The sequence below is a fragment of the Diplodia seriata genome (assembly GCF_021436955.1).
Source record: "Diplodia seriata strain FDS-637 chromosome Unknown scaffold_10, whole genome shotgun sequence".
Lineage (NCBI taxonomy): Eukaryota > Fungi > Ascomycota > Dothideomycetes > Botryosphaeriales > Botryosphaeriaceae > Diplodia > Diplodia seriata.
In genome coordinates, this window is record NW_027117317.1 from 1,530,172 (window position 1) to 1,553,675 (window position 23,504).

Genomic DNA, 23,504 nt, shown 5'->3' on the forward strand with positions numbered 1-23,504 from the left:
GCGAGTGCATGCATGCTGGGGTGATATGAGTACCACTGAGCAGGCGATTGAGAGAAGGGTGGCTCACATGCAGCGGGGCCGACATCTGGAGGGTTCGGAGAGCATCGTGGTGTTGAGCGCGCGAAAGACGGTGCGTGTGCGATCCGCCGGGGATTAGCCGGAGGTCACGGGAGGGTTCGGCGACTGGGCGCGGGAGTTGCCGGGCGCGGCGCCCCCGTCAGCTCGCGCAGCTGCCGCAACCTTGGCTTCACTTCGTCACTACAAAGAAACATCTCCAACCCTCGCCGCTCCCTCGACCCAACATCAACCTCCGCCGCTCCCCCACTGCACCGTGTCCCCCCGGACCCGCGTCGCGCCAAGTACCCCTCCTCCAATCTCGCTCGGCGCCACTGCGCAATTGAACCATGTCAAACCGCGACGACCTTGCCGGCTCCGAGTCTGATGATGAGCCTTTCAACTACGAACCCCCTGTTGGCTCCGACAATGAGGACGGCGGCTCCAGAGCATACGACCACGATGACGAGGATGAAGTGAGGCCGGGCAGAACGGGCGGCAAGAAGCCCAGCAGACACCAGAGCCCCGATGAAGACGAGGGTGCCGCCGCCGAGGACGACGAGGAAGGTGGTGAGGATGAAGAAGGCGGCGAGGATGATGAGGAAGATGAAGAGGATGACGAGGAAGACGAGGACGAGGAGGAAGTAGTAGTAGGTCCCCAGGTGCGCTGGATGGCATGATTGTTTTGCTGACACGATGCTAGGGCCACCAACGCAAGCGCCGCAAGCGTGATGCTCGCCTGCAGTTCATCGATGTGGAAGCCGAAGTCGACGAAGAAGACGAGGAGGAACTTGACGAGGACGACGAACTTCCGGAGGAGACTCACCCCGATGACCTGCTCGACATGCCTGCCGGTGCCGAGAACGACGACCGTCGCCACAGAGAACTCGACAGACAACGCGAGCTCGAGGCCAGCATGGACGCCGAGAAGCAGGCTGCTGCGCTGAAAGAGCGCTACGGACGCAACCGCGCCTCCGCCGTGAACGCCGACGTCCTCCCGCAGAGATTACTCCTTCCGAGTGTCGACGATCCGACCATTTGGGGTGTGTCATGTAAGCCTGGAAAGGAGAAGGAAGTTGTGTTTGACATCATGAAGAGATTTGAAGATCGCCTGGGCACCCGCGAACCTCTTGAGATTTGCTCCGTGTTCGAGCGCGGCGGTGTCGCGGCTGGCTACGTCTATGTCGAAGCTCGGAAGCAGGCCGCTGTCATGGCCGCCTGTGAGAACATTTCGTTCTGCTACGTCCGCAGCAAGATGGTTCTAGTGCCTCTCAAGGAGATGCCTGATCTGCTTCGAGTCAAGAAGTCGAAGGAGCTCACAGAGGGCATGTACGTCCGTGTCAAGGGTGTTAGTCTCTACGCTGGCGACTTGGCTCAAGTCCAGGAGGTGGAGGCGAACGGAAATGAGGTGGCGATTCGCCTTATCCCCCGTCTGGATTATGGGCTCCACGATGACCCCAACGCCCTTCCCGACGCCAAGCGCAAGCGCCCCGGTGCTCTCACGACCCGTCCTCCTCCGAGACTGTTCAGCGAGACGGAAGCCAAGAAGAAGCATCTCAAGTTCTTGACCCAGGAAAACTCTCTATCCGGCCACCGAATCTGGATCTACAAGAAGGACCGTTACATTGATGGATTCCTCGAGAAGACCGTCAAGCTCAACCAACTTCAGACCGAAAATGTCAATCCGCGCCTGGAGGAAGTCACAAGGTTCGCGGCTGGCGGAGACGACGGCACCGAAAACCTCGATCTTGCGGCTCTTGCGGCAACCCTGAAGCAAGCATCTACCGGTGCCGACTACATGCCCGGCGACATGGTAGAGATCTACCACGGCGAGCAGCAAGGCGTGTCCGGCAAGGCCATTGCGGTGCACAACGACATCGTGACACTCAAGGTGCAAGAAGGCGAGTTGAAGGGTCAGCAGGTGGAAGCACCCGTCAAATCGCTCCGGAAGCTGTTCAAGGAAGGAGACCATGTCAAGGTCGTCGGTGGTAGCAAGTACCACGACGAAGTTGGTATGGTCATCAAGATCAGGGACGACCGCGTCACTCTCCTCACCGACTCCACCAATCAGGAAATCACCGTGTTCAGCCGTGATCTGCGCGTTGCGTCCGACAGCGGCGGTATGCAAAGCGATTCGAAGTACGATCTGTTCGACCTCGTTCAGCTCGATGCTTCTACAGTTGCCTGCATCATCAAGTTGGATCGCGAGTCTCTGCGTGTTCTGGATCAAAGCGGCTCCGTTCGCACTCTCCTGCCGTCGAACATCTCGAATCGGATTGACAGGCGCAAGAATGCCGTCGCCACTGACCGGGATGGTTCTGAGATCCGCACTGAGGATACAGTCAAGGAATACGGTGGCGAACAGCGCCAGGGCCGTGTTCTTCACATTCACCGCAGCTTCCTTTTCGTTCAGAACAAAAGTCGTGCAGAGAATGCCGGTGTTTTCGTCGTTCGCTCTGGCAACGTAACCACTGTTGCCGCCAAGAGTGGCAAGGTCAGCAGTGCTGGCCCCGACTTATCCAAGATGAACCCCCTCCTGCAACGCCAGGATCTGCGAAATGGACCTAACGGCCCCGGCTCTATGGCCCCGCCCAAGACAATGGGTCGTGATAGGATGCTCGGCAAGACAGTCATCGTCCGGAAGGGTGCTTACAAGGGCCTGCTTGGTATCGTAAAGGATACTACCGACCTTGAGGCTCGTGTCGAGCTGCATACCAAGAATAAAACCATCACCGTTCCGAAGGAAACTCTGAGCATCAAGGATCCCATCACCGGCGCAACTATTGGCGGCGGAAGTGGTGGTCGCGGTCGCGGTGGACAGGGTCAAGGCGGTTACGGTGGCTCCACTCCAGGCTCCCGCGTTCCCGGAGGTTGGGGTCAGTCTGGTGGCAGAACTCCCATGGGAGCACAGTCCGGTGGTAGAACACCAGCTTGGGGAGGCGCCCCATCCCGTACGCCCGCTTGGCAACAAAGTGGCTCGTCTACCTCATACGGCGGAGCTGGCGGCCGCACTCCCGCCTGGAACTCTGGCTCAAGCCGTACCCCCGCCTGGGCTGGCAGCAATGACGGCAGCAGGACAAGCTACGGCGCTGACGGTGGACGCACGGCCTATGGTGGCGGCACCGCTTACGGCGGCAGCACGGCGTACGGTGGAAGCACTGCCTACGGTGGTAGTGGCGGCGACTCTGTAAGTTTCTCCTATTAACCCCATTTTCATCGACGCAGCAATGATCTTCTAACGCAGCCGCTCTTCGTTCCAATGGAACCACAGTCCCGCAACCCCTCTTCCTCCACCTGGTCCGCCTCCTCCCGCACCCCCTACGGCGCCGGCTCCACGTCGTACAACGACGGCGGCAGGACCCCGGCCTGGGGCGCCGCCGGCGGCCGCACGCCCGCCTATCAGCCCAACAAGGACTCGCAACCCACCCCCGGATCTTCCTGGGCACAGCCCACCCCCGGCGCCTTCGACGCGCCAACCCCTGGCGGCTTCAGCGCCCCGACGCCCGCGGCCGACGTGCCCACCCCGCGCTTTGGCGGCGGCGGTGGTTACGGCGGATATGGCGCCACGCCCGCCGCGGCGCCGACGCCGGCGCAGTATCCCGAGACGCCGGGTGGCTATGGCGGCATGCCGGAGACGCCGGCGGCGGCGGGAGATGATGCGGGGTATGATTGAAGGGGCATAGATGATGAGAGAAGCTTTTGAGAGAAGGGTTGGTTGGGTTGGGGATTTCTTGCTAGAGGAAAGTGGGGCGAGTTTTGGGGTCGATGAGACCGAATCGGATCAGACGTTTATCTTAAACTGGTTGGTGGGTTGCGATTGCATCGGGCATTTTTTCACATGAAAAGGCATTTCTTTAAGTTTCTTTTTTTTTTTTTCAAACTCTTTCGATCCACTACGGTTGCTGTGGGGCGTGCGTGCGTAAGGATATTATCGAATTCGGCGGTCGGTGCGGGAAGGGCAAGGTTATTCACGGAACGAATGGCAATAAGGATGCATGCAGCTGAGGATGAGAAAAATGGTTCTTATAGTTGCCATGTCTGAGAAGTGGCGGCAGAAAAGGAAATGGATGAATCGAAGGAACTGCCGAAAGCCATCAAATGCTTACAAAGAATGCCTTCCTTGCCACAGCCTGAGTCGTCTAACACCCGGACGAGCAACAGATTCCCATCCATACCGAATCAATAAACGAACCTCGTCGTCCTAAATATCGCCCGGGTCTCACACATGTGCACTGGAACCTCCCATATTCCACAAAATAGTGGGTATATACCACGTACAACATACGCCAACGAAGAAGAGCAGGCAGTATCAAACATCCAATCGAAACATGGCATACCGCCGCGCCTACATAAGCCGGCAATCCATTAACCAAGCCCACCCCCAATTTTTTAACCCAAGTTTTATCAACGTCTACCGACCGCCGACCCAACAAAACTGACTTACTAATACTACTAGACTACGGTTGAGTGGCTGTAAATAGCCCGAGGGTGGGGGGGAAAAGAACGAAGAGAAAAGGCGCACACACCCAAAACGCCGCGCTTCAAACCACATGAAGACCAGAGAAAAGTTAAAGGGAGTAGAATGGCAGAGACGTAAAGGAAAATAAAAATAAAAGGAAAGAAGGTATAAAACCACTGTGGTGTGTACCACACGACAACGATGACGACGACGGGGGTATCAGATCTACACACGACAACCCACTCACTCACTCCGCTACACTACGCTTTTCTTTCCTCCAATCCAACCTCTAAACCAACGCAGGAAAAGGACCATAATAGAGAGAGAGAGAGAGGAGAGGAAAGAGGAAAGAGGAGAGAGGAAAGAGAAGAGAGACTCATTCAACGCAGAAGAACGAGAACGAGAAAGAGAGAAGGAGAGTAGTAGAGAGAACAGAGCGAAGCAACCTCGCCCCAATCCCAATCCCAATCCCCCTTCCAATCACTCCAACCACAAAAACCACCTCACGCCCCTGCCCACGCCCCTCACCGCGCCCAATCCCGTCCTAACCACAACAACGACCAACCACACCCACCACATGACACCGAGGACGCACCACTCCAACAGCATCCAGCCCACCCTGCGGACCCAGCGCATGCGGCGCCTGCGCGCCCTGCCCATCGCATCCACGCGATCCGCCACCGCCTTGACGGCCAGCGCGGCGCCGCTCGTGACCTCGCGCGTGAAGGCGTCAGCGTCGTCGGCGCAGGCGTGGCAGCGGGGCGTGAGGCGGTCGGCGAGGTCGATGCGCAGCGCCTCGCAGCGGGCGTGCAGGGCGCGGATGCGGAGGGCGCGGAAGCGCTCCGTCGCCGCCGCGAGCGCGGCCGAGCCCGCCTCGAGGTCGGACGCGAGGATGCGGGCGGCGAGGACGTGCTGTTCCTTGCGGGCGACCGACGAGACCATGCGCGTGTGTTTGAGGATTTCGTGTTTGGTGGAGGGGACGAGGGTGGAGGAGGCGTCGTTGGCCTGCTCGGTTGCGGTCGCGGCGGCGCGGGTGAGGAAGGGGGGAGGGGTGTCGGGGATGGAGTGGGCGCGGCGGGCGAGCTCGGCGGCCTTGATGCCCGAGCAGAGGAGGAGGGCTTGGATGCGGGCGATGTCGGTGCGGTTGCTGGCGATGATGGCGGCGGCGGCGCAGGGACGTTGGGCCGACGCGCGGCGGGAGAGGTTCTCGTCGGTGATGCTCCAGTGGCGTTGGGGCGAGGGCCGGGCGGGCGAGCGGTCGCTGTACTTGCGCTGGACGGGGATGTGGGAGAGCTCGGATGGGGGGAGCCCGGCGCGTCCGACTGCGCCTGGCAATTCCAGGCGTTTGGTCATGCGGCGACGGACGGCAGATGGAGAGCGGGAATGAGAGATTGGACCCTCGGAATGGGCTCGGGTGCTGTTGCCCATCGGGTGTACTTGAATGACGCCTGGGGATGATGAGCGGCTGACATTGGTGTCAAGACGCGGAGGCGCCAGACGGTCGAACCGCGACGGACGAGTACGGCCACGCCGATGCTCGGATGAAGCAGCCGACGGGTCACGCTTCATATCCTGCGAGGCGGCCGACTTGAATGTCGGTAGGAAATATCCTTGTGGCCGCTCTGACATATCAGATGCATCCGAGAGAGCTGCGTCTGTCCCGGTCCGTGAGGCTGGCTTTGGACGACGCTTCAGAACGCTCTTGGACATCTCCTCTTCCGTGTCTGACGTAGAGGACATTTCGCCGTCGTCGGACGACGAATCCTCATCTGCCTCCTCCGGGGGCTTGTCTTTCTTGAAGATGAACTTCCTCGCTTTGGACCCCTCTCGTCCCACATCCTTGAAGAACCTGGTCACGGCCGAGCTCGGCTCTTTCTCCTTGCCTTCTCTCCGACCTCTGCTAATCTTGCCCTCTTGAATGGACGCAAGGCTACTGAGGCTGTCAGTTGTCTTGTGCGATTTCAATAGAGCGGGCCGTGGCAACGAGTTTGAACGGCGAGGTTGGTCAGTGCTAAGGCGTCCAGGCTCGGCGGACTCTCCACTGGGATGTTTGTGGCTGAGTGAGTCAGGGGCAAAGTCCAAAGTATCCGTCTTGGGAGCCTTTGAACTCCCCTCGGAACGGAAGAAGGGCAGTTTGGATCTCTTCGACTTGCTGCGGTCTGGTGATGCGATGCGACTCGGCGGAGAGGATGCACCGAAGCTGAATGTTTTCGACAGGGGTGTGTTAGGGACCGAAGAATCGAGGCCGTCCATAGAAGGGCGCGATTCTGCCTGATTGCTTGATATGAGGGTCAAACGCTGGGTCGCTCTCCTAGCACCACCCCTGGGGTCAACATCACTCTCAGTCTCGCTCGCCACCCGCTGGAGCGCTGGTGCCTTCGCCTTGCTAGCACCCCAATGCTTCTCCGGAGAGCTAATGATTGGGGAGAGTCCGCTCTCTGCTCGGGCGTCGTCTTCCAACAGTGTCTTCATATGGCGTTCCAGAGGACCGATGTTCTCATCCTGAGTGCTCAGCCTACGGTCGTGCTTCTTTCGTCTAGCGCTCATATCGTCGTCGCTTGAAGAAAGACCCGAGGAGCTACTTGAGCGGCCTCGAGAGATCCAGCCAAGTCGCTTTCCACGTTCGGGGCTATCTTCTCGGTGAGAGTGGAGGAAGTGACGCTTCTTACGACCTCTGTGGCTTTCGGCTTCGCTGGAGTAGTTGGACCGAGGTTCTGAGAAGGTGCCGCCACCAGCCATTGAGCCTGCAGTGCTCACGCGCCGTCTGTCCATGCTAGGTCTAGTTTGATCCTTGCTCAGACGAGGGTTGATCACACTGGTTGAACGTGGCGAAGGGAAAATCCTGTTGCCATTTCTGTCTTCAATCAAACTCTTGTGACTGTCTTGCTCCAGCCACATCGCATCGGCCAAGAACTCGGTCGGTAAGGTAAACCAATCCATACGAGGCCGTTTCTGCTTTCCCAAAAGGATGCTCGGTTTCTTGCCACCCTCTTGCGGTTGTTCCGTGCTGCCCCGGAACGTGGGATCCGGTATGAACGGAGGCAGAAGGACCTTGTCCTCTTGCCGATAGCTCTGCTGAGAAGCTGCTTGCTCCACATTGTCAACCCACAATTTCACACGGTCTATGTCTTCAAAATCGACGACATCGGGATGAAGTTGTCTTCGTTCGCGGCCTCGAAGCTTCCTGTTACGGATGAACTGCAGAGGATTGTACCGTCGGCCAAGGGGATCGGGACCTGTGCGTGAAAGGGTTTTTCTTAACTCTACGCTCGGGCTGCCAGGGGAACTGAACGCACTGTAAGTATAGCCAGCTTCACTATCGGGCTTGAGCGGCGGAAGGTTTTGTAGTAATCGGCGATACTCTGCTCCCAGCTCGACATAAGTCTTTGCTTTCTCTGCTCGGGACAGTGTTGCTGCTGTGAAAGTATAGCCATGCTGCGGTCCGAGACTGGTATCCATGAGAGCGTTAGGACTTGGCATGGAGACATGTCGAGAGCCGGGTGTGCTCAACCGACCACCGGTAGGGGACATGTTGCGCGATATGCGCCGCTGTTGCTGCAGGTGCTGCTTGAGGCTTCCGCCAACGCCGTAGTCGTAGAAGCTCCCTTGCATGGGGGTGTTCGGCCCTATGCCTGAAGCGGTTCCTCTTCTACTGCGAGGCATCGATGGCGCGGCCAGTTGGCCATGGCCCAAATTCCGTCTCCTACTCTCGCTCAAATTCAGAGCCATGTTGATAATCTGCGCGGGGTCAATACCAGCATTTGCCGGCGACACCGCGGTTTCCCCATACTCGTTCGCGCCATCCACGTCAATCCCCAGCCCTGCCATGACTTGCGCCTTGGCCTGGCGATTCTCTGGAGTCCTTGCCCCGTGTTCCTCGGGCGCATGGCCGTTGCTGGAGGGGCCAACGTCCGTGTCGCCGCTGAGTGGACGGCTCCGGGAAGACGATCCTCTGCTGTAGGCTCTGCGGGAGCCGTCGTGAGACGAGGGGCTCTTGCTCAAGTGCCGGCTTCCCGCCCGCTTTTCCGACTCCTCGGCGCGGGTTTCCCGAGAGCGGCGGCGCGCGCTGGACCCGGGCAGAGCGGCATCCAGGAGAAAGCCTCCCGGTCGCCGGGGCAGGCGGCGCCTCTTGTCGCGCTCTCCCAAGTCGGCGCCCAGCAGCCCCTGCGGCCTCGTGTCGGTGTTGTGCGCGGCGGCGGAGGGGGCGTCGACGCGGCCCAACAGCTTCCGCCGCTTGGTTGTGGTCGGGTCGGCATGATCGTGGCGGTGGGGATCGTGGGCGGAGTGCAGGGTGGTGGAGGAGGACTGCGAGGGCTGCGATGAGGTCGAGTGTCGAGGATCACTCGGGGGCGTGGAGAGGGCCGAGGCCATGTCGTCTTGGGAGTCGTGCTACCGCAGATTCGCGGCAGGAAGGCGGACGCGCCAGGCGCACATATCTCGCGGGATTTTGCTGCTTCGAGCGGGGCTTCGGTCGCGGGGGCGTCGAGGAAGAGGAGAGGGAGGGCGGGAGCGGCTCAAGGATGCTAAGGCGCAGCAGCAGTAATTGCGCGGAGGGCAGAGCCTTGAGCACCACGTAGCTGGGGCGCTGGGTCGTGAGCGCGGGAGATGACGACGCTGCCCACCCACCCGGCAAATCAGCCCGCCCCATGTGATGCGATCGCCGCTGCCTTATGACCCCCGTCCTGTGGTCCCATCGCAAAAAAATCACACGCAATCCCTGCACGCTGGTGGGTTTCGAAACACGGCCGCAGCCCAGGGACCTGCGACAGGCGCCACGCTCCACTCTGCCGTGCAACCCCACGGCTCGCAACGGCTCGCTGATCCTTCCGCCGCCCACCGAAAACATGTGCCCCATCACCCAACAACATGTCTCTGTTTGGCGGTCCGCTGCCGCCCCAGGCCCCCGCCGATCCCCGCCATGAGTCGCCCTACTTCCGCTCTTCGAGCCTGCCGCTGCCCTCCAGCCCGCCGCCCGTCCCGGACACCGATGACGACGACGAGCGCAATGACGGCCAAACCCCAGCAGCCGACGACGAGGACGAGTCCGGCAGCGAGTATACCGACTCGGACGGCGAGGGCAACCGCCCCAGGTTTCACGGCAAATGGCAGACCTACCGCAGGTACATTCAGCCAGAGCGCGCCCTCGCCGAGTCACTGGTCAAGCTGCGCGCCGAGGACTTGAGCCTGCACCTCTACGACGTCCATGCCTTGAAGCGCCGCCTCCTCGCCGAAGAGGCTGCTAGGAAGGCCGAGAGCGAGGCGGCCGGAGTTGCTGCTGACGAAAGCGACGACGACAAGCAATGGAAGCCCGCGAGAATGTGGACGGCATGGCCGCTGGCGCCGGAGCACGTCCCAAGGCCTTACGAGCGCTTCACTATCCTACCTACGATTGATCCGGACGAGGAATTCACATTTCGCCGGCCTGGACACGAGCGGCAGAGGCCGATTCGGGACATCAAAGAGATTTTGGTGGGATTGGTACAAAAAAATGCGAGGGAGAAGTGGGACAAAAAAGAATGGGAGGACGACAAGGATCTAGAGGCTGAGGAGACACGTTCAACCTCGGGCGGGAGCTCAAGTGACGCGGGTGCGATAGAGGAGATGGACGTTGATGGACAGGGGCCCAAACACGAAGCTAGTGCAAGCCGTGCAGCCACACCCACTGGTTCCCGCCGGGAATTCATCCTGGACGATGATCGGGCGTATGAAATTCTTGGACCAACCTCTCGCTCCATTGTGAGCAAATTGAACGACGTGCTCATGGGCGTCCATGATCGTGGCCGTGGTCGGGGCCCCGATAGAAAGCCTCGCAGGTCCAAAACTGCAACTGACACAGAAACGTCTCGCTCTCGCAGTACGAAACGGCGAAAAACAGATCAAAGCGCGAGTGAGGGAGAAGCCAAGGTCAAGCGCCGAAGAGGCAGACCACCAAAATCAGCCAGCCAAACTCCCGGACCCGATTCTACGCCCTACGTCACCGAAGGCGAGGAGACGTCGACTTCCACGAAGAAACGGGGACGAGGCCGTCCGAAGAAATGGGAAAGGCTCCCCGGAGAGTCGTACTACATGGTGAGGAAGCGTCTTGCGCAGCTCGCGGCTGATGGTCAGCTTCCGGATGCCACCGCAGGCAGCAACCCCCCAAGCCGAGCGCAAACCACCGAGCCCGAGCCCGAGCCCGATAGCTCCAGGCCACCGACTCCGACCAATCCTTCCGCTTCGGCAGCTACTATGCTTGCGCGATCGCGGTCGATTAGCATATCCTCGGACGACAGCGACGGTATCCATCCGTATAAACGTCCTGGTGGGAAAGCCCGGCCTCTGAAGGATTGGCGCGACATCCTCGGTAAGGCATCCTCGCTCGGTGGCTTCAACGAGGCCGTTATTGCTCGTGCAATGCAACGGTGTGCAGAGCTATTTGGGGAAGACTCAACGGTTCGAGCGGCGGCTAGTGAAGAGTCGGTGGAAGGAACGCAAGCGGGTCACGATGGCGCAAGAGAAGAGCCTATTGTTATTGAAGGGGATGTTGGAGAAGGACCTTCGACGCAAGGACCGCCCCAAGCTAAAGCTAAACGTGGCCAAAAGCTTGCAAAGGCACATCCGCGGCATACGGACCCGCAGCCGGGCGACACTGACGTGGCGGATGATGAGGATGGAGACGACGACAAGCCCTTCTGGGATAGGTCTAGTTTGGCATGTCCTCATGCCGATTGCGAGAGACACGATGAGCCATACAAAACGCTCTGGCGGCTGCGGGAGCATGTCAAAAAGAAGCACAAGTACACGCTTGATGCCCCCCGACATAACTCCAGAAAATGGAAGAGAGAGGTCGAGGCCATAGAAAAAGCCAAACGGAAAGAAAGGGAAGATAGGAAAGCCAAGAGAAAAGGGAAGGAAAAACAGAACGCGGAGTAAGTAAGTAGTGCCTAAGAGATTGCACAAGACAACCGCGGTATTTCATCTCTGCCTTGGCATTCCAAAGTCTTCTTCCCTTGTGCCATATGTACCCTCCGTTCTGTCCTCCTCCGCCCATTCCCCAAACAATAGTCTCCTCATTTCCCGCGAATCAATCCGGCCGCCAACGCCCGCCCATGCGTTTTTACTCAGACTTCGAGTAAACGTAGGTAGTCTCAAACCACCACCACCATAACCCTTCCACATACCACCTCACCCACTCCACACACGCCCTCACCCACTCCACACACCCCCTCCTCAACCCTTCCACAAACCCCCTCCTCACCACCCCCACCACCTCCCCCACCAACCCCCCGACCACGGCGGCCCGCGCCCCCGCACCCCCCACGGCCCCCACCGCCCGGCCCACGACGAACACCGACACGGGCGCGAGAACGTACGCGTGATACGCGCCCAGCAACCCGCCCAGCACGGCGACGGGCAGCGCGAGGAGCGTCGCGAAGAGGGTTTGGTAGGTTGCCAGGAGGTATGTCTTCGTCGTCGTCGTCGTCGTCGGAGGGGTGTTGTACGAGGGGATTGCGAGGAACAACAGAGGCGGGGGGATGTCGAGGAGGAACGAAGGCAAGGGGGAGGAAGAGGAGGAGTCGTGGATCGTGTAGATGGTGGTGATGAGGAGGGGCCAGAGGTGGGCGGCGACGAGGCGGGGTGGTGGTGGGGTGGTTGGGGTTGGGTGGAGGAAGAGGGCTGTTGTGAGGGTCGTGGGGAGGGTGTGGAGGTAGGCGTAGGCGTAGGCGGTTGGGGGGGAGAGGGTGTGGAGGAGGGTGGTGATTGTGCATGGCGGGTGGTGAATAATGGCGGAGGGGGAGACGGGTGGGGGAGGGCGGTTGTTGGTTGTTAGGTTTAACGCCATCTTTTTTTCTTCTTCTTTTTTTTTTTTCTTTGGGCGTTTGGAGAGGTGGGGATGTGACGGGTTTTGTGAGGATTGGGAGGGGTGGCGTGTCCTGCGTTGGTGTTTTGGTATATTTTCATGTCTTTGTCCGTCGGTTCATTGTTAGTAGCGATGGCCGCTTTGGGAAGACAAATGCCAATGTGCTGGTACAGGGCGACGTGTTGATCGGTTAAATACTCTTAGAATATCTACATGGATTTATTTGTGTGATAGTTCTGAAGATGGAGTCGTGGTTTTGGTTCAAGTGGCGAGCGGCTGTGCCGGCAAGAGGCATGAACCGGGATGGCCGCAAACCGCGTGGAAGCCGATGAGGCCGATGATGCATGATGAGAGGCCGAGGCCGAGACCGGGGGGGTATGTCCGATGCAGCGGGGAGGGCGTCTCACCACCGGGGCCTGAGGTCGGCTGGTGTGTAATGAACGGGCGGTGATTGGCCGTGCGCCTCGGGCAGCCGCGTTCTCTTGTAGAAGTGCGCGCAAGCTGCGCGACCGAGCGGACTACGGCCGTTTTTTTTTCTGTTCATTGCTATAAAGCTAATCTGAAGCTCTCCTCTCTCCTCTACCTCTAGCTCCGTCCTCTGACTTCTTTGTCCGTTGCGCTGCGCCTTCCTCCTTGGCCGGAAACACCACCGAGGCGTCCCATAAGCCGTACAACAAATCCGCCAACCCCGACTCTACCACTGCCGCCGTTCGAATCCCAAGCTCTCCCCTCTCGATATCCGCTTTCCGTCTGCCCCAAGCTTCTCCAGCATCTGATCCACGTATTTCGCGCGCCGGTTCCTCCTCGCCACCATGTCTCGCGAAGCTCTCCTGCCCAAGCCGGGCCAGTACCTCACCTTCCCCGCCTCCGAGTCGCAACGGCACCCGGAGAAGCACTCGGACAACAGCGCCATGATTCGCGACACCATCATCGGCTTCGCTGATGGCTTGACCGTCCCCTTCGCCTTGACTGCCGGCTTATCCTCGTGAGTTCTACTTTATTTTCTCTCTGCTATCCGCTGTCGCATGCCCGTGAGAGGAGCGTCGTTTAGCGCTGCAGCAGTCGGCCATGTTACGGCTGGCGGTTGGAGTGCTGGTTCGGCCTGGAGCTTCGGTTGCCTGCTTCTGTTGGAAAATGCAATGGATGCACTGGAATTTTGTTCTGCTTCTTTTGATACCCTTTCTTTTTCGAGGTAGAAATGGAAGACTAATATTTTTCAGCATCGGCTCTACTCGGCTGGTCATCTTAGGCGGTCTTGCTGAGCTCTTCAGCGGCGCCATTAGCATGGGCCTCGGCGCATACCTGGCCGCTGTAACGGAGAGCAAGACGTACCAGGTCGAGGAGGCGCGAGAGAGGCGTGAGGTTGAGGAGATGCCCGAGGCTGAAGAGGAAGAAATCTACGACATCTTCGACGAGTACAACGTTTCGCGGGAGACGGTGCGTCCGGTTGTCGAGGCGCTCAGAAAAGACAAGGAGATGTGGGTTAAGGTAAGGCTTTTTTTTTTTTTTTTTCACTCTCTGCGATTGCGGACTCGGACTAACTCGAGTAGTTTATGATGGACTTCGAGCTTAAGCTCGAGAAGCCGGCGCTGAACCGCGCGTGGATCTCGGCACTCGTCATGGGCCTCTCCTACTTTCTTGGTAAGTTACTCTGCTAGCCTCTCATGGGCGGAGATTCTAACTGCGTGCAGGCGGACTTGTTCCCATGCTTCCGTACTTCTTCCTCAACGACATCCACCATGCCTTGTTCACGTCCATCGCCATTACCGTTGTCGTTCTGCTCATCTTCGGTTACGTCAAGGCAAGCGCGACTAGCTGCCCGAGAAAGACATGCTGGTACAGCGCGTTTCAGACACTGCTTGTGGGGGCATTAGCGGCGGCAACCAGTTACGCCATTGTGCGCGCGGTGGACTCGTTCAAGGCCGGTGATGACTAGACGAGCGTGAGACGAAGCTACGAAAAGTTCATTGGTTTGTAAAATGGCATGGCGTGGAAAATCAGGAAAAGAGCAAGAGAGTAATTAATAAGAAAGACCGAGGCATTGCACATGCTGAATGTAATGGATATCCCTAACGACTACGACATGAGCTGGCCCCTGCGTCGCTCTTCCCGGCCCGCCCGGCTCTTCTGCCGTCTTCGACCCAGCGCACCACATCACCTCTCTCTCTCCGTGTTCCAGCCTCCGGATCCCGCAACTTTCTGCTTCCGTGTCGGACTCTTCGGAGCCTCGGATGTTTCCGTTAGCACTTCCATCTGACCCAGTGCGTGGCAGTCGTGCGTTGGACCGACGGCCGATGAAGGCTGCGACCGCCGTTTAGCGTCGACGCGTATACCCTCACAGCCAAGCATCGCGCAGACGCAGAAGCGACGCCGCGTCCGCGTGCCACGCTGCCGTATGGGACCACCGGCAGCTGTGGGACAGGCTTACGAGCTTAGCGGGAAGGTGCTAGCCAGTTAAGCACCACGCAGCCTTATGGCTTTGCCGGCCTTCCGAAGCTTAGAATCGTGCCTGCCTGCTGACGACTTGGTGTCACTGATGATTGGACTGCCTGATTCCATCCCTCCGGGACCCGCTAATGCCTGCTCTTACTCGTTCCGTGTATCTGTTCACTTCTGTCCGCTCTCGTTCTCCCCCTTGGTGCTTGTTTCCTCTTCTACTCTACGGTTATCTTCCTATATCCTCGTCGCTCTTTCCGAATCTCCTAAGTGTCCAACCCCTTTAAAACGAATGGGATATCTAGCTACATCATGAGCGCCCTCAAGAACGTGATCGAGCCCGGTTGTACGTCACACACACGCGGCACTGAGCTTAGCCAGGCACTTTGAAATTCTGACTGGAAACAGCTATAGTACTTGCCTTTACAGCAGGTGCTCTTATTAACAGACGCCGTGCTATCCGCGACGGCGACAGAGAGCTCCACGCGCCCTTACTCCCGCGACGTGCCGCCTCTCCACAGCTAGAGCCGCGGCCGTACTATCCAAATAACACGCGCTTTCGCAAGAACCTCGCTTCACGCTTTCTAGCTAAATTCCCGTTCCTAATAGAGATCTGGTACTGGAACCTCACCTACTGGTACGAAACCCGTTAAAACGAATATAATCCACCATCTAACTAAAGCAGGGTATACCAACTCGCGCGCGCCTTAACGGCAACCCTCATCCGCAACAACGACGCCGTCTTCGCCCGCGCCGAAGCCCACGCCCTCGCCATCCTCTCCCTCGAGAAGCGGCTGCACATCGCCATCGAGCTTCCCCTCCAACAATACATCCTAAACCACCTCCTATGGCTCATGCCCATCCTCGCCAACATCTACTACTCCCACATCACCGTCGGCGTCGTCTTCCTCGTCTACACGTACGTTTGCACCATTCATCCTCTCCTCCCTCCCTTCCACACCATACTCACGTGCGTCACAGCTACACCTACCTCCCCCCACGCACCTACCGCCCCATCCGCCGCACCCTCGCCACCAACAACGCCCTCGCCTTCCTCGTCCTCTCCACCACCCGCGTCACCCCGCCCCGCCTCCTCCCCCCCTCCTACGGCTACGTCGACACCCTCCACCGCTCGGGGACTTCCGGCTCCGCGTGGACCCACAACCGCTTCCAGCTCACCATCGCCGCCATGCCGTCGCTGCACTTCGGCACCGCGCTGTTCCTCGCCGCGTGCCTCGCGCGCTTCGCTCCGCACGGGTGGCTGAGGTGCGTTGCCTGGCTGTGGCCGGTGGCGATGGGCGTCACGGTGCTGGCCACGGCGAACCATTGGGTCGCGGATATGCTGGGTGGTGTGGCGGTAACGGTGCTGGGGTGGGCGGGGAATCGCGTGTGGGTGCTGTTGGGGGGGCCGGTGGAGGCGTGGGCGGGTTGGGTTGTGGGGGTGGAGAAGCCGAGACCGTGGGGGTGGGGGTGGGAGAGGAGGAGGGGGGTGTGGGGGGAGGACGAGGAGGAGGAGGGCGGGGAGGAGGGCGGGGAGGAGGAGCAGTGGAAGGATGATGCGGAGGTCACCTCGGCTTGAAGGGTGTGTGGTTGGGAGGCGCGCTCGGTCGCGGGCGGATGTGTATGGTGAGATAGATGGCTCGGCTCTCGAATCCTGGCTCTACGCCCCTTCTCTTCTTGGGTATTGCTGTCTTTCGCTACTGGACCCTGGATTATATGCTTCTAGAAGCTTTGCCGAGCATCTACCCACGGTTCCGTTCTTAGGGTCTAAATTACTGCCCGCCGCTTACACTTTTACCCACTTCGCTAGCCTTGTACAGTACTTCTGCCCAGCCATTCGCTATTTGGTCAATGCCGTAACCGTCCTTCATTCACCCTCTACAATTACTTGCGCTCAGCCATCCAGCTCAGTTATTCAACTCAGCCAGTCATCTTGCTCACCAACATCAACATGCCTTCCTTCACCAAAGCAGACGGCGGCAACTCTGCCCGATGGGTGGAGTCTTCCTTAAACATCAACGCAACATTTCGCAGAATCTCCTTCTTCCAGCCCTCGAATTCGCCAACGGAAGCACCGCGTACTCCCGACCGCCCGCTTGCGTCAGTCGAACAAGAAGTCAAAGACGAATCTCCTATTCCTACGACTTCACATCCGGTAACGCGCAACACACCGGAGGGTGGAGAGGTTGACTTAGTGCCGTACTCTTCACAACCTGAGGTGAAGAATGAGAAGCCCACCAGCAGCCCGGTGAAGAAAGAAGATGACGAGGCCGAGAACCGTCCAAGCGAAGCACCGCAGGATCCGACAAACCAAGCTCGAATGGCCAATGGAATCATACAACTTGAACAGTTTGCAAACGGGCAGGACCCTCCAAGCATTGTCGCGAGCTCGGAGCAACAGCTTTACCCCAACGCTACAGAGCTGGAAGATGAACCACCTTCGAGTGACGAGGAAGATCTGGCATCTCTTCTCGCAAAGTTCGCTGTAAAGCGCGGAGCTCCGGCAAGTGGCAGTTTCTCCGCCACCACCACTCCTCAAAGTCGCAAGAGAAAGCTTGGCAACGACCTATATTCGACACCCGAACACCCGCCGCCCTCTACAAGTTCAACATATACTAGAGAGAAGCTTACGCCAGCTTCTATGGCGAATTTCTACCGCGAGCACGCTGGCCAGCTTCCAAAAAGGCGAAAGCACGCAAGCCCGCATGAATGGACGTTTGAAGAACGGGAAGCTCTATGTCTCATCTGCACATTTTATGAAGTCGAAGCAGCGTCCGAAGATATCACGAAAGTCATGAACGAGTACTTTCAGGTCCCGCCAGGCGCTTCTTTTAGACCCGCGCAGTTAAACTCCCAATGGACAACCTGGCGTTACATATTCAGGAACCGGCCGGTTTATAACCCCGACATAGAATGGCTAGGTCAACGCGCTGGATACGAGGCAGCCGCTCTTCGCGCAGGAGTCGAACTAAGGCCACGGGCCGTTCATCTCAAACAGAAACGGCTCAGTTCGAAGTTCACAAAGATGACGGAGAGGATTGCCACTCACGACACCTGGTTTCTCGGCCAACTGCTCCGCGCCAGAGATGCTCTGGACCGTAGCCGCCAAGCGCCACCAGAATCTCCAAACGATTCTCCTTTGGCCAGCAGATCTTCAATTGGGGATGATAACATTCTCCTCCAGCTTGCAGAAGCCGCCAAGTCCGAATGCTCGTCCGTCTCAAACGGGACGTCATCACCTCCAAATTCGAGCCAAGAATCCCCATCCAGCGTCGTCTCAGCCAAAGACTCAGACGGAGAAGACTCCTCCTCCTCCTCCGACCCCCCCACGCCCTACCGCCCCGCCCAAACCTCCCTCAGCTACGCCCCCGCCTCTCCGCCGCCGAGCACGAAGCGCGCCGCCGCCAACCCGCCCGCCCTCCTCTACCGCGTCTACCACGACGCCAGCGGCGGCCTCAACTCCCCGACCGGCTTCCGCGCCGGGCTCTTCAGCATCCCGGGGCAATCCCTCGCGCCCGCGCCACCCACCGACTACCACGGCGCCATCCTCCCCGTCTTCGTGTCGTGGCACTGCTGGCACCACACCCTCTCGTCCCCCTTCATCTCGTGCACCGATTCGCTCATCATGGCCCTGCACAAGGCCCGCCGCGCCGAAGCCGACGGCTTGCACCCGCACGTCGCCGTCATCGACGCCGCGCGCGCCGCGTCCGCCACCAACAACGACGACAACAACAACAGCGACAACAACACCAACGCCCTCTTCCCCGCCCGCCCCCTCGTCGCCGCCGCCCGCGCCCGCGGCCTCGTGCCAGGCATGCGCTACCGCGGGCACCGCGAGATCCTCGCCTGGGGCGCCATCTCCCAGTCCGCCATCATCGCCGACATCCCTCTCACCACACTGCGCGCCGCCGACCTCGGCGTCGCCGACCTGCTCGCGCTGGACGACATCGATCCGGGCGCCGGCAGCCAGATCGCGAGCATACGCAGAGCGCTGCTGAGGCAGGAAGTCGTGTTGGACGCGGGCGCGGGGCACGTGGTGGGGAGGCTGGCGGCGCTGTTTGGGTTGGGTGGTAAAGCGTTGATGGCGCTGAAGAAGGGGGGGATGGGGATGGGGATGGTCGAGCAGTTTGTGTATGATGTTTTTCAGGGGTGGGTGCTTGGGGCGGATGGGGTGGGGGAGATGGCGGGGGTTTTTTTGAGGGGGTTGAGGGATGCGGAGGGGGGCGGCGCTGGGGGCGCGCTTGTGGTGCTGGATGATGAGGAGGAGGGTAGGGTGAAGGAGGCGTTTGTGAGGGGGGTTGAGAGGGCGCAGCAGGACTTGAAGAGGGAGAGGCGAGGTGGCCGGTAGTTGGTTTGGCTTTGGGGAAGGGAGGTTCTTGGGGTGACGGTTGTGCTTTCTGTTTTGGTGTTGAATGTTGGTTTTCTAGTAGCTTGGAGCGAGCGTGTGGACTTTTCCTGTATGGGAGATCTTCGCTAGCAGTCTCTGGTAAAACACACTTGGCATTTAATAGAATATTCCCAACACCGGCACCGCCCTCGTCGACGGCCGCACGTCAACCGCATACCGCCGCGGCGCTGCTGGATGCCCCGTTTGCTTAGATAGAGGAAGGGGGAAGAGGCGTACGTATCTCGACGACCTTGCCGCGCGGGAGAGGAAGGGTCGTCGTCATCGTCGTCGTCGTCGTCGTCGTCGTCGTCACACCAACCATCCATCACAGCCTCCCCAGCCACCCCCTCACCTCCCCCCTCAGCCTGGCCATCGCGCCCCTCTCCTGCCAAAAATGCGACGCCCCCTCCACGACGACGCCCTCGAACCCCGGCTCGCGCGCCCTCGACGCCTGCCTCATGCCGTCCGCCCACCTTGTCAGCCGCTTCGCGCTCGTGAAGGCGTCCTCGGTGCCGAAAACCGCCAACGTCGGGTAACGTAGCAGCGGGTCGGACGGGCCACCGGCATCACCACCACCACCCAAAGCGGGGGCGAAACCAAGCCTCCGCCCCGCCGCGGCGAAAACCGACGACGGCGACGGAACGGCGGGTAGCGAGATGGCCACCAATCCCGGCGCGATGGCCAGCGACGTGGGCGGCAGGAGCGGCGAGACGAGCAGGTACGCGAGCTCGCAACGCGGCGGCGGCGGCGGCGGCGGCATCGCCATCGTCACCTGTTGTTGTCTTCTTTCCGCCTGCTGCCCGGCTCCGCTCTCCTCTTTCCCTTCTTCTGCGTTGCCGCCGTCCCCCTCCTCCTTCCCCCCCTCCCCACCACCAGCCAAAGCAAAAGCAGAAGAAGCAGAAGCAGAAGCCGACCCCGACCCCTCCCGCCCATGCGAACAACGACGACTCTGATCCGGCGCCGCCCACGCCCTCCTCACCAACCTCTCCGCCCCCTCCCTCGCCGCGTCCAAACTCCTCCGCACCTTCACATCCTTGCCACCACCACTACTCTTCCGCCGCGCCGCGCGAGCAGCCCTACCATTACCATCACCACTACCACTCTCTTCTTCTTCGCCGCCCATCGTCACCGGCGGGCTGCCGCCGGATTGGTGCTCTCGGGATTCCGCCAGAAGCGTCTCGGCGGCGAGACGGCGGGCGCGGAGGAGGATGGTGTGGGCGGCGGGGCGGCGGGGGAAACACGGCGGTGGCGGTGGCGGCGGCGCTATTGTTGTTGGGGGAGGAGTGGTGGTGGTGGTGGTGGAGGTGGAGGTGGAGGGATAGAAGTGGGCGAGGAGGAAGGGGAGGGGCGGGAGGTGCGAGGCCACGAGCGAGCCGTACGAGTAGCCGGCGAGGATGAGGTCGAGGTCGAGAGGGATGGCGGCGGTGGCGGCGGCGGGGGGGCCTTCTTGTTCGTCGTCTTGGTGGGTGGTGGTGCTGGCGACGGGGGGTTGTTTGGTTTCGCTGTCGTCGTCGTCGTTGTTGTTGTTGTTGGCGTGGCTGGGTTCGTCCGCTGCTCCCGTGGCGGGGCTTGATGATGATGGTGATCCATGATGATGCTGCTGCTGCTGCTGCTGCTGCTGGCCATCGTGCAGCGAACGCATGTACTCCACCATCAGCCCGACGAACGACATGTAATCCTGCACCTCGGGCTTCCCCGTCCAGCTCGTTTTGCCGTGGCCGTGGTGCTGCTGGTGACGACGGTGGTCGGAGGAGCCGTGATGATGGGCGCCGGCGTGTGCGCCGCTGTTTCGCTCGGAATGAGACACACCGCGTTCGTCAGCAGCCTGTCTCGGGGTATGAAGACGTGCTCTAAAAGGAGAAAGGACACAGAGACAGAGATGTGCGCTAAGTAGGCAGAAGAGAGAGAGAGAGAGAGAGAGAGAGAGAGCCAGAGGGAGAGAGAGCCCACCACCACCACCACCACCACCCCCACCACAACACCCACCCACCCACTCACACTCACCGAAAACAAAACGTCCCCACAACCCACCCCGCCGCCAGCATCTCCGCCCCCACATTCCCCACGACCGGATCGTCGTAGCTCCCGCCCAGCGGCGCGTACGGATGCGCTATGATCGCCGCCTTCTGCCTCCCCATCCTTGGCCCCTTCCTCCTCCCATCTCCATACTCCCCCTCCTCACCACCACCTCGCATTCCCGCCGCATCATTCGCCTGCACCGTCAAACCCGCCGCAGAAAAACCGGGCGGATGGTACACACGGCACTCCAACTGCACACCGGTGGCGTTGCCGTCGCCGTCGTCGCCGTCGTCGTTGTGCAGGCTGGGGATGGTGAAGCTGTATGCCGGTTGCTGTGCGTAGAGCGGTGGTGGTGGCTTCGCCGTCGGAGGAGCGGCGGTTGGCGGAGTGGTGGGGGGCATTGGGTTGGGGGGGAATGGGGATGATGGCGACGGTGATGTGATGTTTGCGAAGGGATACGTCAAAGAAGAAGGAAGGGAGGGGGTGAAAGAGGATGAGGCGAAGAAGGGGAAAAAGGGAATAACGTGGGGGACGGAGAAAAATAGACGTAGGGTTGGTTGTGTGCGTGGTTGCCGTCGTCGTTGTCGTCGTCGTCGTCGTCGTGTGTGTGTGTGTGTGTGTAGTAATTGCTCGCGCCGGTGGTTGGGGGCCGTATGTATGGATGTATGTACGTAGTGGCTGTTGGCTGTTGCGGGGGAAAACAAGTACAACTGGGGTTTGTTTGCAGTTTGTCTCTTTTGACGGATGGAGGCGCGGCGGGCGGTCTCCGCTCCCGCGCAACGTGCTGGCGCGCGAACTGTATGCGTGCGTGCTTGTCTGTGCAAGGGATCAATCACCGAGTCGTCGTCGCTCGCTCGCGATGTGAGTTCGTCCGCGCGGAAGAGATGGACGACGAGAGTGAGTTGATGAGGGTAAGTATGTAGTACGTAGTCAGGGTCGGGAACGCGCTTTCCCTGATCCTTGCTTCGCTAATCAGAGCAATCGTTACGCTGCCAAATACGACCGCGCGCCTCGAGGAGACCCCAAAAAAGAGAAGCTCGTTGTATCGTACGTGAACACACTAGCTATGTATGTGTGTAAATCAGCTGCCTACAATCGGATAGAGAGAAAACCCGCAAAGCGCACGCGCGCGCGACGTATGGCAGCTTGGCTTGCCCAGATGACGTGCACGGGGGGCGGCTGACCAGCGGTCTCTCTCTCCTCCCGAGCATGTGAAAGCATAGCAGGCAAGCAGCCTCACGACCACCATTTCCAGCCCGACATTCCCCATCGAAAGCCCTACACGGGGACAACTCAAAAACCGTAAAATTTGAATACCCACTCTAACCGTTCGCCCCAACATTCCATCTATCAAACCTCCCACATATAACTTCAATCCCCCAAATCTAAAGTTTACATAAAACCAAAAAAAGCAACAATCACGACGATAAGAAAAGTTTACTAGGGCTTACTACTACTACTACTACTACTACTGCTGCTGCTGCTGTTGCTGCTGCGGTTGCTGTTGCTACATCTCCATTTTCATCATCCCCCGCATCTGCATGCGTTCATTTTCCCTCCCCCCATCTTCATCTTTCCCTTTCCCCCCTCCATCCACCCGCCCCCAACCTTCATCGAGCCCGACCCGATCCCGAGCACTCATTTCCCACACAACCACACATACCATCCCGACATGTAAAACGTCCATACCATCCCCTTTCTTTCTTTGCTTTGCTTGCATACATACGACACGGTGGCGATGCTTTGGCGAGAAAGGCGAGAAAGGCGAAGAAGAAGAAGAAGTAGAGAGGCGAAGAGAGGAGGGAGGAGGAGAGGGGTGAGGAGAGGAGAAGGAAGAAAAAAAAAAAAGAGGGAGAAAACACACGCACACACACACACACACACACACACACACACACACACAAGGATCCAGCCCTTTTGAACCTGCCTGCCTGCCTGCCTGCCTGCCTGCCCGTATCCAGCAGCTCTTAGAAAAAGAAAAAGAGAAAAAAAAAACGAGAGGGGGGTTCTCATCCATCATGAAATATCCCGTGCCCCATATGTAAAAAAAAAAAAAGAAGAAACTCCCATGACACCATCATTTCCCCCCATACCATTCCATTTCTCCCCGTTTCGAAAATGCTGCAAAAGAGAATAAAAAGCAGGGAGAGAGGGGGAGAGAGAAGAAAAAATCGAGGCAAAACACAGGGGAAAAAAAAAGAGACGATCGAGGGCGAAGAGATAAAACCGTTCGGTTCGGTTCGGTTCGTAAACATCAGCGTCAACGATCTACCCCGGGAACATTCCATCAATCCATCCATCCACCACAA

The 23,504-nt window shown here is 59.3% G+C and overlaps 5 protein-coding genes across 5 annotated transcripts; 4 read left to right on the forward strand and 1 right to left on the reverse strand.

The window, feature by feature from the left end:
- Positions 1-404: 404 nt before the first annotated feature.
- SPT5 (transcription elongation factor spt5) lies at positions 405-3,727 on the forward strand (the record flags this gene model as incomplete). Its single annotated transcript, XM_066781062.1, has 3 exons — positions 405-704; positions 758-3,241; positions 3,299-3,727. The coding sequence occupies 3 exons, from the start codon at positions 405-407 to the stop codon at positions 3,725-3,727; spliced, it is 3,213 nt and encodes a 1,070-aa protein (XP_066629008.1).
- Positions 3,728-4,993: 1,266 nt separating this feature from the next.
- Positions 4,994-7,993, reverse strand: SLS55_009668 (uncharacterized protein; the record flags this gene model as incomplete). Its single annotated transcript, XM_066781063.1, has 2 exons — positions 4,994-7,749; positions 7,987-7,993. The coding sequence occupies 2 exons, from the start codon at positions 7,991-7,993 to the stop codon at positions 4,994-4,996; spliced, it is 2,763 nt and encodes a 920-aa protein (XP_066629009.1).
- A 1,386-nt stretch (positions 7,994-9,379) lies between these two features.
- Positions 9,380-11,425, forward strand: SLS55_009669 (uncharacterized protein; the record flags this gene model as incomplete). The annotated part of the gene is made up of 2 exons (XM_066781064.1): positions 9,380-9,387; positions 9,478-11,425. 2 exons carry the CDS (start codon positions 9,380-9,382, stop codon positions 11,423-11,425), a joined length of 1,956 nt encoding a protein of 651 aa, XP_066629010.1.
- A 1,740-nt stretch (positions 11,426-13,165) lies between these two features.
- Positions 13,166-14,289, forward strand: CCC1 (the record flags this gene model as incomplete). The annotated part of the gene is made up of 4 exons (XM_066781065.1): positions 13,166-13,338; positions 13,574-13,841; positions 13,904-13,994; positions 14,045-14,289. The coding sequence occupies 4 exons, from the start codon at positions 13,166-13,168 to the stop codon at positions 14,287-14,289; spliced, it is 777 nt and encodes a 258-aa protein (XP_066629011.1).
- Positions 14,290-16,740: 2,451 nt separating this feature from the next.
- On the forward strand, positions 16,741-19,137 carry SLS55_009671 (uncharacterized protein; the record flags this gene model as incomplete). Its single annotated transcript, XM_066781066.1, has 1 exon — positions 16,741-19,137. The coding sequence occupies one exon, from the start codon at positions 16,741-16,743 to the stop codon at positions 19,135-19,137; it is 2,397 nt and encodes a 798-aa protein (XP_066629012.1).
- Between the last annotated feature and the right edge of the window lie 4,367 nt (positions 19,138-23,504).